Source organism: Aethalodelphis obliquidens, unplaced genomic scaffold (assembly GCF_003676395.1).
Source record: "Aethalodelphis obliquidens isolate GAN/ISIS:26980383/991018 unplaced genomic scaffold, ASM367639v1 scaffold4, whole genome shotgun sequence".
NCBI lineage: Eukaryota > Metazoa > Chordata > Mammalia > Artiodactyla > Delphinidae > Aethalodelphis > Aethalodelphis obliquidens.
This window is the reverse complement of record NW_020837948.1, coordinates 5,953,081-5,971,468: the sequence shown is the minus strand read 5'-3', so window position 1 is coordinate 5,971,468 and position 18,388 is coordinate 5,953,081. Positions and strand designations below refer to the sequence as shown.

Below are 18,388 nucleotides of genomic sequence, written 5' to 3'. Positions count from 1 at the left end.
ACAGTGAGATAGATACCACCAAACACCTATTAGAATGGCTAAAATCTAAAACACTGACAATACCAAATGCTGGTAAGGATGTGGAGCAACAGAATTCTCACTCATTGCTGTTGAGAATGCAAAATGATACAGCCACTTTGGAAGACAGTTTGACAGCTTCTAACAAAGCCAAACATAGTCTTACCATACAATCCAGCAAAAATTGCACTCCTTGGTATTTAGCCAAATGAGTTGAAAAACTTATGTCCACAAAAAACCTGCAGATGAATGCTCATAGCAGCTTTATCCATAAGTGCCAAAACTTGAAAGCAGGTAAGATATCTTTCATCGGGTGAATGGATAAACAAACTGTCAGACATACATACGATGGAATATTAAATGATTACAAAGAAATGAGCTATCAAGCCATAAAAAATATGAAGGAACCTTAAATACACATTGCTAAGTGAAAGAAGCCGTCTGAAAAGGTTGCATAATGTATGACTCCAATTATACGACAGTCCAGAAAAGGCAAGTGTATAGAGAGATTTAAAAGATCAGTGGTTGCCAGGGGTCCAGGGAAAAGGAGGGAAAGATAAAATGGTAGAGCACAGAGGATTTTGGGGGCTGTGAAACTATTCTGTATGATACCATAATGGTAGATACATGACATTATACATTTGTCAAGACCCATAGGAAACACAATACAAAGACTGAATATTAATATAAACTATGGACTTTAATTAATGATAATGTATAAATATTGGTTTATCAATTCTAACAAATGTACCAAACTAATGTTAGATGTTAATAATAGGGAAACTGTGCTGTGTGGGTAGGGGTAAAGGACATATAGGGAAACCCTGTACTTTCTGTTCAATTTTTCTATAAACATAAAACTGCTCTAAAAAAGTAAAGTATATTAATTTAAAAAATTACAAGAGAGAAAAAAAGCAAGATTCTATACAATATATATAGTATGTTCCTATTTCTGTTTAAAAGGAAGATGTGTGTCTGTGTGTATTGCTAGATAATGATTTTAAGGAACAAATGACTTAACTGTGGTGTATACAATTTGTTAAGCCCACATTACAACAAAAACTGGATAATAGGAACTTAAAAGCTTGCTTACTTCACAAGTTTTAAGAACTTACAGCAGAAACTAACACAACATTGTAAAGCAGTTATACTCCAATAAGAAAAAAAGAAAAGAAAAAAAAGAACTTAATAGAAATTTATAAGTTTTAGTGAGAAACACTAAAATTAAGACCAACTTATTGCCTTCAAAGTTTTAAGTAAATTATTTTTAGGCACTCTCCCTACAGTATGAAATTCTTACTCACCTCCTCCACTTCTAACAGAGGCACTAAAAACACTCCTACACAAATAAGTTCACTTTTTCCCAGCTTGTTCTGAACTTTCACAGTTCAGTTTGGTAAGGTAAGGCATTATCTGCAGAACTGTAAAGAATTATCTAGGCAGGCCTTTCAAAGAGCAATAGGAGACAAAATACATATAGTTGGTTGTCACTGCAGTGCTAATCTTAATGGGCTCCCCCATTATCTGAAGTATGAATAAATCCTAGGATAACATGCAGGAATAAGAGGAGGATTAAAAAGAATCACATGGAGGAAGAACTTGGAGATCTGCTGACCTACTCTCCAGTGAAACTGCTGAAAATTATGAAAAAAAAACCCACAATAATTAAAACCTCTAGAAATAGTCCTAAGGGCAAACAGTGGGGGAAGGACTTGGAGATCTGCTGACCTACTCTCCAGTGAAACTGGTGAAAATTATGAAAAAAACCCCACAACAATTAAAACCTCTAGAAATAGTCCTAAGGGCAAATAGCAAATGAAGAAAAATCTATTCAAGAAAATCTATGAAGGGACTTCCCTGGTGGCACAGTGGTTAAGACTCCAAGCTCCCAATGCAGGGGGCCCAGGTTCAATCCCTGGTCAGGGAACTAGATGCCACATGCATGCTGCAACTAAGAGTTCACATGCCCAACTAAGGAGCTGGCAAGCCGCAATTAAGGAACCCAAGTGTCGCAACTAAAACCTGGCGCAACCTAATTAATTAATTAATTATTTTAAAAAAGAGAAAATCTATGAAAATTTGTTTAAAAAGATGAGTCTGTGGTATTTGAATCAAGACCACTCTCTCCCTCCTCCACTCTAGCTCAGTAAGGCAAAGACACTATCCTACACAGTTCCAGCCAAGAACTTCAGGCTTCCTTTTTCCCTAGCTCCCAGTCAGAGGGCTTTATTCCCAAGAGGAAAACTTCAGTATTTCTCATATTTCCCCCAGTTACCTGTTCCTGAGGCTAAATCCTGGGTGAGTGTGGAGAAAAACTTCAAAACAGCAAGAGAAAAATAATTCATCACTTACAGAGGAATCTCCTTAAGATTAACAGTTGACTTCCCACTAAAAACAATCTAGGCCGGGGACTTCCCTGGTGGTCCACTGGGTAAGACTCCACACTCTCAGTGCAGGGGGCCTGGGTTCGATCCCTGGTCGGGGAACTAGACCCTGCATGCATGCTGCAACTAAGAGTTTATACGATATAACCAAGGGTCCACATGCCGCAACTAAGGAGATCTCGCATGCTGCAACTAAGACCCAGCACAGCCAAAACAGATAAATAAAAATAAATAATAAATAAATATTAAAAAAAACCAATCTAGGCCAGAAGGCAGTGGTACAACATATTCAAGCTGCTCGAAGAAAAAATTATTAACTAAAAATCCTATATCCAGCAAAGTTATCTTTTAAAAATGAAGGTGAAATAAAGACTTCCCCAGATAAACAAAAACTAAGAGAATCTGTTACCAGCACGCCTGTGTAACAGGAAATACTAAAGGAAGTTTTTCAGGCTAAAAACAAGTGACCCCAGACAGTAATTCAAGTCCACACAAAAAACAATGAGCCCAAGTAAAGGTACTTATGTTATTATAAAAGACTGTACATCACTTAACCATAAAAAAGAATGAAATTTTGCCATTTGCGACAACATGGATGGACCTAGATGGTATGCTAAGTGAAATAATTCAGACAGAGAAAGACAAATACTGTATGATATCGCTTATATGTGGAATTTTAAAAATAAGACAAATGAACAAACATAACAAAACAGAAACAGAATTATAGATATAGAGAACAAACATGTGGTTGCCAGAGGGGAAGTGGGTGGGGGAAGAGAACTAGGTGAGGGGAGTTAAAAGGTACAAACTTCCAGTTACAAAATAAATGCGCCAAAGGGATGAAACATACAGTATGGTGAACATAGTCAGTAACTATGTAATATTTTTGTATGATGACATATCATAACTAAATTTATCATGGTGATTATTTGAAATGTATAGAAATATCAAATCACAGAGGGTTATAGGTCAATTACATTGGGTTGGCCAAAAAGTTCGTTCGGGTTTTTCTGTAAGATGTTATGGAAAAACCCAAACGAACTTTTTGGCCAACCCAATACTTTAGAAACAAACAAACTCATAGAAAACGAGATTAGATTTGTGGTTACAGCAGAGGCAGGGGGATGTGGGGGGAGGGTAAAATGGATAAAGGTAGTCAAAAAGTATAAACTTCCAGATATAAGATAAATAAGTACAAGGGATAATGATAAATATAATTAACACTGCTGTATGTTACATATAAAAGTTGTAAGAGAGTAAATCTTAAGAATTCTCATCACACAGAAAAATTAGTTTCTACTTCCTTAATTTTGTATCTATGTGAGATGATAGATGTTTACCAAACTTACTGTGATAATCATTTCATGATGTATGTGAGTCAAATCATTATGCTGTATACCTTAAACTTATATAGTGCTGTACGTCGATTACATCTCAATAAAACCGGAAGAAAAAAAGACAGTATAAATTCCTATTTTCCTCTTTTATTCTCTTGATTTATTTTAAAAGCAATTGTATAAAATACTATGCATATAGTATATTGTTGGGCCTATAACATATAGAAATGTAATGTATGTGTAACATTATTTGCCAATAACAGCAAAAAGGAGGTAAGAGAGAGCAAAACTGTTTTGGCTAAGGAAATTACTATAGATTATAAAGTAATAATGACAACAAGGTTATTTTGGGGTTTGTAACATTAATAAATTATTATACACAGCAAAAATACCACAAAAAGACAGAAAAGGGAATAAAGCTGTATAGGAGTAAGTTTTCTATGTATATATATCACTGGAATTAAGCTAATATAAATCTGAAGCTGATTATGATAATTTAAGGTGCACATAATAAACACTAGAGCCACCACTAAACAAATCTCCAAAACCTATAGTAAAAAAAAAATCATTAAAGAAATTGAATTGAGGGACTTCCCTGGCTGTCCAATGGGTAAGACTCCACACTTCCAATGCAGGGGGCACAGGTTCAAACCCTGGTTGGGGAGCTAAGATTCCCACATGCCGCACAGCGTGGCCAAAAAAAAAAAAAAAAGAAAAAAAGAAATTGAATTGATACATTACAAGATATTCACTTAATGAAAAAGGAAAGCAGTAAAATGGGAACAGAGGAAGAAAAAGGACATGAGACACAAATAAAGAAATAAAGCAGATGTGTGGGCTTCCCTGGTGGTGCAGTGGTTATGAATCTGCCTGCCAATGCAGGGGACACAGGTTCGAGCCCTCGTCTGGGAACATCCCACATGCCGTGGAGCAACTAAGCCTGTGTGTCACAACTACTGAGCCTGTGCTCTAGAGCCCGCAAGCCACAACTACTGAGCCCACATGCCACAACTACTGAAGCCCGCGTGCCTAGAGCCTGTGCTCCACAACAAGAGAATCCACCGCAATGAGAAGTCCGCGCACCGCAATGAAGAGTAGCCCCCGCTCGCCACAACTAGAGAAAGCCCGTGCACAGCAACAAAGACCCAACACAGCCAAAAATAAAATAAATACATAAATAAATTTATTTTTTTTAAAAAAAGGATATATTAAAAAAAGCAGGTGTAAATCCAACTATATCACTAATAACATTAAATGTGAATAGATTCAACAATCTACTTAAAAGGCAGAGATTGTCAGCCTGAATTTCAAAAAAACATAATTCAACTATATGCTGTTTACAGGAGACACATTTAATAAATTTTACACATTTATTCAAAGATACAAACAGATTGAAAGTAAAAGGAATGAAAAAGCTACATCATGCAAACAACAAGCACAAGAAAACTGGACAAAGTAGACTTCAAACAGAAAATGTTACTAGAGATAATGTTATAATGATAAAAGTGTCAATTCATCAGAAAGCTATAACAATATAAACATGTTGAGAACAACTGGACAGAAGATCAACAAGGAAATAGAAGACTTGAATAATACTATAAACCAGTTAGACCTAATAGACATCTATCGAATACTTCATCAAATAACAGAATACACATTCTCTCAAGTCACATGGAACATTCACCAAGATAGACTATATGGTAGGCCATAAACAAACCTCAATAAATTTAAAAAGACAGAAATGATATAAAGTATATTCTCCTATCACAATAGAATACAATTAGATATAAGTAGTAGGAAAATTTGGGAAATGACACATTACTAAATAACAAATGTATCAAAGAAGAAATCAAAAGGGAAAACAGAAAATACTTTGAGATGAACGAAAATGAAGAAACAAAACAAAATTTAGGGTATGTAGGTAAAGCAGTGCTTAGAGAGAAATTTACAACTATAAATGCCTATATTAAGAATTAAGACAGACAACACACCTATCCCTATCTACACAGCAGCACTATATACAATAGCCAAGACATGGAAACAACTTAAATGTCCATTGACAGATGAATGGATAAAGATGTGGTATACATATACAATGGAATACTACTCAGCCATAAAAAAGAATGAAATAATGCCATTTGCAGCAACACAGATGGACCTAGAGATTATCACACTAGTGAAGTAAGTTAGAAAGAGAAAGACAGACACCACATGACATCCCTTATATGTGGAATCTAAAATACGACATAAATCAACTTACCTATGAAACAGAAACAGAAACAGACTCACAAGTTATAGAGAACAGAATTGTGGCTGCCAAAGAGACATCCCTTATATGTGGAATCTAAAATACGACATAAATCAACTTACCTATGAAACAGAAACAGAAACAGACTCACAGGCTATAGAGAACAGACTTGTGGCTGCCAAAGAGGCTGGTGGGATGGGGGAGGGATGGATTGGGAGTTTGGGATGAGCAGATGCAAACTATTATATATAGAATGGATACACAACAAGGTGGTACTGTATAGCCCAGGGAACTATATTCAATATTCTGTAAGAAACCGTAATAGAAAACAATATGAAAAAGAATATATATCCATGTATCAATATAACTGAATCACTTTGCTGTACAGCAGAAATTAACACAACATTGTAAATCAAATACCCTTCAATAAAATTAATTTTTTTTAAAAAGAATTAAGACAGATATCAAATCTACAACCTAACCTTCCATTATAAGACACTGGAAAAAACAGAGCAAACTAAAACTACAGCAACCAGAAGGAAGGAACATTATTAGATTAGATTAGAGTGAAAACTAACGTAACAGAATTTTTTAAAATAGAGAAAATCAATGAAACCAAAAGCTGGTTCTCTGTAAAAATCAACAGAATCGACATTTAGCTAGCATGACTAAGAAAAAAAGAGTGAAGACTCAAATTACTGGAATCAGAAATGAAAGAAGTAACACGACTACCAAACTTACAAACATAAAAAGTACTATCAAAAAATACAATGGGGCTTCCCTGGTGGCGCAGTGGTTGAGAGTCCGCCTGCTGATGCAGGGGACACGGGTTCATGCCCCGGTCCGGGAAGATCCCACATGCCGCGGAGCCGCTGGGCCCGTGAGCCATGGCCGCTGAGCCTGCGCGTCTGGAGCCTGTGCTCCGCAACGGGAGAGGCCACAACAGTGAGAGGCCTGCGTACCGCAAAAAAAAAAAAAAAAAAATACAATGAACAGGGACTTCCCTGGTGGCGCAGTGGTTAAGACTCTGAGCTCCCAATGAAGGGGGCCTGGGTTCGATCCCTGGTCAGGGAACTATATCCCACATGCATGCCCCAACTAAGAGTTTGCATGCCACAACTTAGGAGCCAGTGAGCCTCAACTAAGGAGTCTGCCTGCTGCAACTAAGACCTGGCACAACCAAATAAATAAATGAATAAAATATTTTTAAAATACAATGAATAACTGTATACCAACAAATTAGAGAATTCAGATTAAAGGATAGTTTCTGAGAAAAACACAAACTACTGAAATTGGTTCAGGAAGAAGTCGACAGGTACTTCCTTGGTGGCCCATTGGTTAAGACTCCACACTTCCACTGCAAGGGGCACGAGTTTGGTCCCTGGTTGGGGAACTAAGATCCCACATGCTGTGTGGTGCAGTCAGGAAAAAATAAAATAAAAAGACAATCTAAATAAACCCATAGCAAGTGAAAATTTTGAATTAGTAATCAAAAAACTACACACAAAGGAAAGCACAGGCCCAGAGGGCTTCACTACTGAATTCCACAAAACATTTAAAGAAGATGATCATGTGAACTCTTCACAAACTTTTCAAAAAATAGAAGAAGTATGAACAGTTCCCAACTCCTTTTTAGAAACCAGTATTATCGTGATACCCAAATCAGACAAAAACATCACTAGAAAAGAAAACTACACACCAATATCTTTTACACATATGGACACAAAAATTCTCAACAAAATACTAGCAAATTGAATCTAGCAACATATAAAAAGAATTATACACCATGATTAAGTGGGATTTATCCCAGGAACACAGGTTAGCTCAACATGGAAAAATCAATTAATGTAATACATTATATCAATAGATTAAAAAACAAAAATTCACATGATCATCTCAGCAGGTGCAGAAAAAGCATTTGACCAATACCCTTCCATGATAAAAACCCTCAATAAACTAGGAATTAAAAGGAAACTTTGTCAACACAACAAAGGGTACCTATGAAAAACCCACAGCTAACATCATACTTAATAGTGAAAAGATGGGGAGTTTTTCTCCTAAGATTTGGAATAAGACAAGGATGTCTGCTCTTACCACTTCTATTCAACATTGGGCTGGAGGTTCTGGTCAAAGAAATTAGGCAGGAAAAAGAAATGGAAGGCATCCAGACCAGAAAAGAAGTAAAATTATCTCTACCCAAAGATAATGACCTTTTATACAGAAAGTATAAATCCACTAAACAATTATTAGAACTAATAAGTTCAGCAAGGTTGCAAGATACAAGATCAATACACAAAAATCCCTTGAATTCTTTTACACTTGCAATGAACAATCTGAAAATGAAATTAAGAAAATTTGATTTACACTAGCATCAAAAAGAATAAAATACTGGGACTCTCCTGGCGGTCCAGTGGTTAAGACTCTGCACTTCCACTGCAGGGGGTGTGGGTTCGATCCCTGGTCAGGGAACTAAGATCACACATGCCACACTGTGTGGCCAAAAATAAAAAAATTTTTTTAATTAAAAAAATAAAAGAGGGCTTCCCTGGTGGCGCAGTGGTTGAGAGTCCGCCTGCCGATGCAGGGGACACGGGTTTGTGCCCCGGTCCGGGAAGATCCCACATGCCGTGGAGCGGTTGGGCCCGTGAGCCATGGCCACTGAGCCTGCGCGTCCAGAGCCTGTGCTCCATAACGGGAGAGGCCACAGCAGGGAGAGGCCCGCGTACTGCAAAAAAAAATAAAAGAAAATAAAAAATAAAAGAATAAAATACTTAGGAATAAATTTAACAAAATAATGTAAAATGTAACAAATGGGGCCTAATTAAACTCAAAAGCTTTCGCCTAGCAAAGAAAACCATAAACAAAACAAAAAGACAACCCACAGAATGAGAGAAAATATTTGCAAATGATGCAACCGACAAGGGATTAGTCTCCAAAATTTATAAACATCTCATGCAGCTCAATACCAGAAAAACAGAAAACCCAATCAGAAAATGGGTGGAAGACCTAAAGAGACATTTCTCCAAAGAAGACATACAGATAGCCAACAGGCACATGAAAAGATGCTCAACATCATTAATTATTAGAGAAATGCACATCAAAACTACAATGAGATATCACCTCACACCAGTCAGAATGGCCATCATCAAAAAGTCGACAAACTAAATGCTGGAGAGGGTGTAGAGGAAAGGGGACCCTCCTACACTATTAGTGGGAATGTAAATTGGTAAAGCCACTATGGAGAACAGTATGGAGGTTCCTTAAAAAACTAAAAATAGAGCTACCATATGATCCAACAATCCCACTCTTGGGCATACATCCAGAGAAAAACATGGTTTGAAAGGATACATGCACCCCAGTGTTCATTGCAGCACTGTTTACAATACCCAAGACATGGAAGACATAAATGTCTATCAACAGATGAATGGATAAAGAAGATATGGTACATATATATAGTGGAATATTACTCAGCCATTAAAAAGAATGAAATAATGCCATTTGCAGCAACATGGATAGACCTGAATATTATCATACTAAGTGAAGTAAATCAGACAGAGAAAGACAAATATCATGATATCGCGTATATGTGGAATCTAAAAAAAATGGTACAATTGACCTTATTTACAAAACAGACTCACAGGCTAAGAGAAGGAACTTGTGGTTACCAGGTGGAAGGGTGGTGGGGAGGGATATATTGGGAGTTTGGGATTGACATGTACACACTGCTATATTTAAAATAAAATGCCTTACCATGAAAAAATGTAAAATGTATGTGCTAAAAGCTATAAAGCATTCTTGAAAGAAATTAAAGATCTGAAAACATCTTACGTTCATAGATGAGCAGACTTAACATTAAGACAGCAATATTCTCCAAACTGATTTATAGATATGCAATCCCTATCAGAATTCTAGCTGTCTTATGGGCCAAAAACCCCACAAAATTGATAAATCTGATCCTAAAATTCCCATGGAATTGCAAGGGTCCCGTAACAGCCAAAACAATCTTAAAAAACAAGAACAAAGTTGCAGCACTCACACGTCCTGATTTCAAACTAGCTACAAAGCAATGGTAATCAAGACAGTGTGGTTCTAGAACAAGGATAGAGATACAGATCAATGGAACAGAAATCAGAAGTCCATAAATAAACCATCTGATTTTCATCAAGGGTGCCATGACCATTTAATAGGGGAAAAAAATCATCTCTCCAACAAATGGTGCTGGAACAACTGGCTAAACACATGCAAAAGAATGAGGTTAATTAAATTAACTTCATTTAAATTAATTAAATTAACTTCACATTTAATTAAAAATTAATTCAAAACAGATGAAATACTTAAATGTAAGAACTAGAAGTATAAACCTCTTAAAACAAAACAGAGGGGTAAATTTTCACAACCTTGGATTTGGCAAAGGGTTCTTAAATATGACACCAAAAGCATAGGCAACAAATGGAAAAAACAGATAGAATGGACTTCATCAAAATAAAAAAATTTGTGTGACAAAAGACACAATTAAGAAAATGAAGAGACAACTACAGAGTGAGAGAAAATACTTGCAAATATATACCTGATAAGGAATTTGTATCTAGAGTATGAAGAATTCTTCCAATTTAATAATAAAAGCCAATGTAATTTAAAAATGGGCTATGGATCTGAACAGACATTTCTCCAAGGAAGATATATAAATGTCCAATAAGCACATAAAAGATCAACAATGAAGTTCAACAATCATTAGTCATCAAAGAAATGCAAATTAAACCCATAATGAGATACTACTTCACACCCATTAGGATAACCAGAATCCAAAAGTCAGATAATAACAAGTCTTGGTGAGGATGTGGAGAAATTCGTAACCCTCATACTCTGCTGGTGGGAAAGTAAAATGATGCAGACACTTTGAAAAACAGTCTGGCATTTCCTTAGAAAACTCGACATGGGGCTTCCCTGGTGGCACAGTGGTTGAGAGTCCGCCTGCCGATGCAGGGGACACGGGTTCATGCCCCGGTCCGGGAAGATACCACATGCCGTGGAGCGGCTGGGCCTGTGAGCCATGGCCGCTGAGCCTGCGCGTCCGGAGCCTGTGCTCCGCAATGGGAGAGGCCACGACAGTGAGAGACCCGCGTACCGCAAAAAATAAAAACAAAAAAAAATTCATAACAAAAACAAATAAAGAGTTACCATATGACCCACAATTTCAAATCCTAGGTACATACCCAAAAGAAATAAAGACACATGTCCACAGTAAAATGTGTATACAAATGTTCACAGCAGTATTATTCATAATAGCCAGAAAGTGGAAACAATCAAAATGTCTATCAACTAATGAATGGGTAAATAAAATGTAAATAACCATAAAATGGATATTATACAGCCAAAAAAGATAAAGTACCGATACATGCTGCAACACGGATGAATCTTGAAAATAGTTAAGTGAGATAAATCAGTCCCAAAGGACCAGATATTGCATAATTCCACTTATATGAAATGTCCAGAATAGGCAAATCCAGAGAAAATGAAAGTAGATTGGTGTTTGCCTAGGCAAGGAAGGGTTGGGAGGAAATGGGGAGTGACTGCTAATGAGCACAGGATTTCTTTTTGGGGTGACGAAAATGTTCTAAAATTGAATGTGGTAATGGTTGCATGACTCTAAATATACTAAAAACCACTGAATTGTACACTTTAAATCTGTCAATTGTATGGTATGTGAATCATATCTTTAAAAGAGCTGTCAGTTAAAAAGGCTAGATTAAACTAAGTAGATACACTTTTGTGTAATAAAACTATTAAAAATGCAAGAAACTGTTTATAATAAAAGTCAAGGGACTTTCCTGGTGGTGCAGTGGTTAAGAATCTGCCTGCCAATACAGGGGACACAGGTTCGAGCCTGGTCCGGGAAGATCCCACATGCCGTGGAGCAGTGAAGCCTGTACGCCACAACTACTGAGCCTGCGCTCTAGAGCCTGTGAGCCACAACTACTGAGCCCATGCGCCTAGAGCCCGTGCTCTGCAACAAGAGAAGCCACTGCAATGAGAAGCCCGTGCACTGCAATGAAGAGTAGCGCCCGCTCACTGTAAGTAGAGAAAGCCCGTGCGCAGCCATGAAGACCCAACACAGCCAAAAATAAATAAATAAAAATTTTTTTTTAAAGTCAATATCATGGCTACTTTTGAGGTTAGAAAGAGTATTGTAAGTGGAATAGGACACATAGAGGGTTTTCTGGGGTAGCCTGCAAAACTCTATTTTTCCATCTGGTGATGGAAGTATACATTTGTTGTGTGAGCTTTTCTTGTATCTGTGTTTTATTTTACATGTTTTAAAATGTAAAGATGTTAAAATTTAACATGTTTTAAAAACTCACTAGCAAATTTATTTCAAACTCAATGTGAAGCCTTGCATTAGAATCCAAACTGACTATATACAAGGCATCAATTTTGGCTCTCTAGAATACAAGAGATTACACCTATCCTCAAGGAATTTATCTTTCAGCAAGAAGAATATTTTAAAAAGAGGTAGATAGAACTAGGCCATATTAAATATTAACTGGCACAAAATCTACATATAATGTACAACAGAATTTAGAGAAGGATATGATTTGGGGAGCAAGGGATAGGAATAAGGGGGTACATCAGGAAAGGAATTTAAGTAAATATCACAAACGGTAAAACTGGGAGAGATCTTACAGAGGCTACATTGATTGAGCATTTACTGTTTTTTCATTTTTCTCATTCATTAAATCATTTAATCCTCACAATAAACCTATGAAACTGGTTCCATTATTATTTCCATTATACAGATAAAGTAACTGAGGCACAGAGGTGGTCTGCATATGGTATCAGTGATAAGTACAGTTGAAAACATACCCTGGATAGACTTTGGGTAAATTAGTTTACTTTTCTTAGTAAACTTACTCACTTTCTTACTTTTTTAGTGTCTTACTCACTACCTGCCTTAGTGTGTCATCTTATTTGAAATGGGGATAAAATACTAGCACCTTCATCAGAGGGTTGTTGTGAAAATTAGATAATTTAATGCATGTAAAGCATTTAGAACAGTTTCTAGCTTTAAAATAAGTACTTAATGATATTAGATTTTTAAAAAAATAAATTTATTTATTTACTTATTTATGGCTGCATTGGGTCTTTGTTGCTGCGCGTGGGCTTTCTCTCTAGTTGCAGTGAGCGAGGGCTACTCCTCATGGCCATGCACGGGCTTCTCATGGCGGTGGCTTCTCTTGTTGCAGAGCACAGGCTTTAGGGTGGGCTTCAGTAGTGTGGCACGTGGGCTCAGTAGTTGTGGCTCACAGGCTCTAGAGCACAGGCTCAGTAGTTGTGGTGCACAGGCTTAGTTGCTCTGCGGCATGTGGGATCTTCCCGGACCAGGGCTTGAACCCGTGTTCCCTGTATTGGCAGGCGGATTCTTAACCACTGCACCACCAGGGAAGCCCCGATGTTAGACACTATTATAATAACAGAACAATGGTTTCTAGGAAAAGCATGTGAGAATTATCCCCACTCCCATTTCTTGTATTCAGTTGTACAACTTGGTCCCTTTGTTCTTCAAGATTCATTATTTGTTTATTAGATTGTTGTTTCCTATACTGTTTCGCAATAGACTGAGACCTTTCTACTTTTTAAGGCATCTAGAACAGTTCAATTTAAAAATTATTTGCCAGTCTTTGCAAAGATTGTGCCGTATTCAAGAAGCAGGAAATCTGGCAGATCCTGTGGTAACACTGGCAGAGTATAGTAAATGTAGAGCCTACAGATAAGCAGAGGAGGCAACTCTGTTAAGAGTGGGGCACAGCTTAAAGCAAGCATGGATACAGCCTGAGGGGTGACTGCATAGGTCTTCCGGGGCTGGGGCCACTCAGCCCCAGAGGGCAAGCGTGGTAACGTCAATAGCAGGGCAGGCGCCTAGGGTCTCTCTGCTCTATTTTGGGGTGTCCCTTTTCTAGCCCAAACCCAGATGCAGAAGGCAGAGGATGTCAGTAGTATGGGTGACAGATACACCAAGGGAAAAAAAGAGACGGCTAGGAAAGGCCAAGCAGGATTCCCAAATATACTTACTTTCCATAAGATGTATCTTTTAATACTAATTCTGGAGCTCTATACCAGCGTGTGGCCACATAGTCCGTATAAATGTCTCCAGGAGCTGCTAGCGTTCGTGCAAAACCAAAATCACAGAGTTTAGTAATTCCTGACTGGGATACTAAAATATTCTCAGGTTTTATATCTCGATGAATGATCTAAAAACAAACAGAAGATGCAATAGATTAAAATGAGGTTTCATTATCTAGAAAATCTCTCAACAATTACATAGAGAAAATCTAGCTAATTAAGACAGGAAAGCTATTTTCTTACCAAATGCAAATGATTAAGTACACAATGCAAAAGCTAAATAGTTATATACTTTCAGTTCTTGCCCCATCCATCATCTCCAAACAAAGCCAAGAAAACAGACATAATACTGAAAAGGTAAATCACATTCATAAAAGGAAAAGTAATTAAAAGAACTTAATGGAAAAAGTTTAACTTTCCTTTAACCCCATGTCACACTCCAAGTACTGCTCTTTCTCTCATTTCCTTCGCAGCTAAACTTCTCGAAGACATTATTTTTACTCAGTCTTCACTTTCTGTCTTACCACTCATTCACTCCTCAAGGTAATGCAATCTGTCTTCTGCTCCCACATTCAAACTGCCCTAGCCAAAGTCATCAACATCCTTGTTGCTACATCCAACACACACCCCTCAATACATATCTTACTTGGTATCTTAGTGTAAAAGATATCAACCAGTCTTCCATTCCTGACTTCTGGGACCTAAAATTCCCCAGTCTCCTCCTATGGCAGTTCCTTTTTCTCTCTCTGTCCGTAAATGTAGGGTTCTGGTCTTAGGCTTCTCTTCTCTTACATCTTGTTTCCTGCACAATCTCAACTACTTTTTTTTTTTTTTTTTAGCACTTTCTTCACTTGGTTATGGGAACACCATATTCTTTTGGGCTTCTTCCCATCTATTGGCTGTTCCATCTCAATCTCACCTACTATTACAGCCTTAGTAACTATCCATAAACTGATGACTTCCCTATTTCTATTTCTATCTTTCCTGGTTTCCACAAGGAATGGAAGTCCACAAGAAGTCCCACAGGGCTGAACCACACACCCCACAAACTCAGCAAATCCAAAACTAAACGCATCATCTTTTCTCCCAAACTCATTTGTTCTCAACAGTCCTTTAGCTCAGCAAATGGAACCAACATAGATCCCATGGCTCAAGCCAGAAATCAAGGCACTTTTCTCCCTCAGGTTCCATACTCTCTCAACCTGTCTACTTCTCTCCCTAGTTCAAGTTCCCTCAGTTCTCTCATCAAAATTACTAGCTTACCAAATGGTCTCCCTGAATTCACTCTAATCCCCTCCAATTCATTGTCCACAGTGAAATCACAGTACTATTTTAAAATCACATGTATGATTATGTCACTCCTTCAAGGATTCCCTACCCGACAGGACAAATTTGAAGCTACGTGAAATGGCTGGTAAGGCCTTATAGGATTTGGTCTCTGCTCACATTCTCAATGTCCCTTCGCTAGCCTATTGAATATTAGCTTCCCAATTCTCCAAGTTTGTGTCATTATTTTTTGCATTTGCTGATGCTGTTCTAACCTCCTAGAATACTTTGCTTGGCCAACTATTTCCTCAGGTCTCAGCTGAGATGTTTCTATTAGATGTTCCTTCTATATGTTCTCACATTATTCTGCACTTCCCCCTTCACAGCATTTGTCATGCTTATTATTAATTGCCTATTTACTTTTTTGTCACTCCCGTTAGACTGTAAGTTCCATGAGGGTAAGATGTATGTCTGTTTTGTTCAGGCTATATCCCCAGGGCCCAGTACAATGCCTAAAACAAAGAAGGCATTTAAAACCTTTATCAAATGTATTAAGCATATTTTCATCACCAGAAAAGTATCATGACACGAGTGAAAATATCTTGGTGACAGAAATCTGGGATCTTTCCTTTTTTATACAACTTGCTGCTATAAGCCTTTGGGGATGGCTCTTGTTCTGCCTCACTCTTCCTCCTAAATGGCCAAATAATTAATTTAGGGTAATGAGTCACCTTAAAGGAGACATCTATAAAACTATATTAGTCCTGTTTTACTTCTACAACTTTTATTGAGTGACTACTATATGCCAGGCACTATACCAAGATCTGAGGATATAACATGAGAAAAAATAGACATGGAAAAGCACGTTAAGATACCATTTCACACATTCTGCCTACTACACATCCATCACCCTCCTCCTCAGTGCTCTAAACATGGGGGAGAAAGATTCACTCAGCTGATGTCCTAATGTTCTCACTCATTTTAACAACTAACACCATGACTACATGCAGAACTCTATCCTTGAGAATCAAGCACTCTCTAAATCCCAACTTTTAAAATTCTGTGTTTTGACAACATCCTCCTTGGTCTTCCACAATCACTGAGACCTCTATAAACACAGTATTTCTTTCTATGTGTCTAGATCTTCTTTAATTTCTCTCATCAATGTTTAATAGTTTTCAATGTATAGGTCTTATATATCTTTTGTCAGATTTTCTCTAAGTATTTTATATTTTTGATGCTGTTACAATGGTATTTTTAATTTCAATTTCTGATTGTTTGTTGCTAATACACAGAAATACAATTAATTTCAGTATATTGATTTGTATCCTACAACCTTGATAAACTTACAAGTTAGTTCTCTTAACTTTGTTGTAGATTCCATAGAATTTCCGACATAGATGATCATGTCATCTGTGAGTAAAGACAGTTTTACTACTCAAAAAAAAAAAAAAAAGATACCACTTCACACCCACTGGAATAGCTATGATCAAAAGACAATAACAAGAGGATAAAGAAAAACTGGAATACATTGTTGATGGGGATGTAAAATGGTACAACCACTTTGGAAAAAGTTTGGTAGTTTCTTTAAAAAGTTGAAACATAAACTAACCATGTGATGCAGTAGCATTCTTAGCTTGTCCTATTTCTATTGCTCTCTCCCCAGCTTCTGGTAGCTTTGTAAACCAACAGCCCGCCAAATCATGGTGAAAACTAGCAGCCTAGCAGCCACCAGAGGGAGTAGAATAGGGCTGTATCTCCTCCAAAGCGCCATTCCCAGGTAATAGTCATTATTTGACATGTCTGGCAGATCACTGCAAAATCGTACTAGAAGTCTTGTCTTTACTGACCTAACTCAGAGCTGGCCCAAGCAATCAGCCTTCTTAGCAGCCACTATATAACATTATAGCCACCTGAGGAAGCTATAACAGGACAAACAACAAGCTGACCAAAATACTTAATTAAAAAGAAAGGCTGTTTAGAATGGATAAACAACAAGGTCCTAATGTATAGCACAGGGAACTATATTCAACATCTTGCATGATAAACCATAATGGAAAAGAATATAAAAAAGCATGTCTCTATGCGTATAACTGAGTCACTTTGCTGCACAGCAGAGATTGTCGCAACATTGTAAATCAACTATACTTCAATTAAAAAACAAAAGAAAGGCTGGAATTGAAAGGTATTATAAAGTTTAAGCACAAATTGTGGTGAGACTAACAGGTTCAAATCCCTACTTTACCCCTTGATATTGTGAGAGTGGGGCAAGATTCATAAACATGGCTTCTTCATCTATAAATGGGGGTGAAATAAATACATATTTCCTAGTGTGGTTTTGAAGAATAGTACGTATGCCTTAATATCTGTAAAACACTGAAAATGTTTAAAATAGCGCCTCATGCATGCTGCCATAAAAATGTTGATTACTATTATGATTCTTCTGTAAAAAAGAATTGAAGACATTCTCTGTATTCTGACATGGTGTGACCTCCAAGATATAATGTTAAGTTAAAACAAAATATGTGTGTAAAACAAGAGAAAAGAAAGAAAGAAAGGCTGGGAGTGAGATGTCCGTAAAGGGTTTGAAAAGTTCCAACATATTCCTGAGAATCATGGAGGGTACATGCACAGCTGTGCACACACCCAGGGAAGACCTGAGATTGTCCCTAAGCTCTCAAGACTGGCAGACTTTAAGGTTCTACACAAGCAGGAAGGTAAGGCTAAGGCAGAGTTGTAAACTGCCTGCCTGAACATTGAAGACATGGCCCAACACAGATAAAGAGCCCTCAGTAAATATGGCTGAGAGATTTACTGGTTTCAAGAATTGAAGGAAATTTCTGTCCAAACCTTAGCTGACCACTAAACTAACTGAGCAGAGATTTTAGTGGTCACACGTGATAAAGAATTCAGACTTCACAGAATTAGTTCAGCAAAGTAACTAAACAAATAGCAAAAACTACAAACCCTGAGAGATGGGAAATTCTGACTTCCAGAGTTAACACATATTATTTTAA

General features: G+C 37.3%; 1 protein-coding gene across 7 annotated transcripts in view; it reads right to left on the bottom strand.

Moving 5' to 3' along the window:
- Positions 1-18,388, bottom strand: part of CDKL3 (cyclin dependent kinase like 3) — an 82,589-nt gene that overhangs the window by 56,127 nt on the left and 8,074 nt on the right. For all 7 annotated transcript variants that reach the window (XR_003430957.1, XR_003430965.1, XM_027097492.1 and 4 more), the window contains exon 3: positions 14,055-14,233. Coding sequence is in view for 5 of the 7 variants with exons in the window: in XM_027097492.1 (XP_026953293.1) it covers positions 14,055-14,233 (179 nt within the window). In the remaining 2 variants the exon portion in view is untranslated. The remainder of the gene's footprint in view (positions 1-14,054; positions 14,234-18,388) is intronic.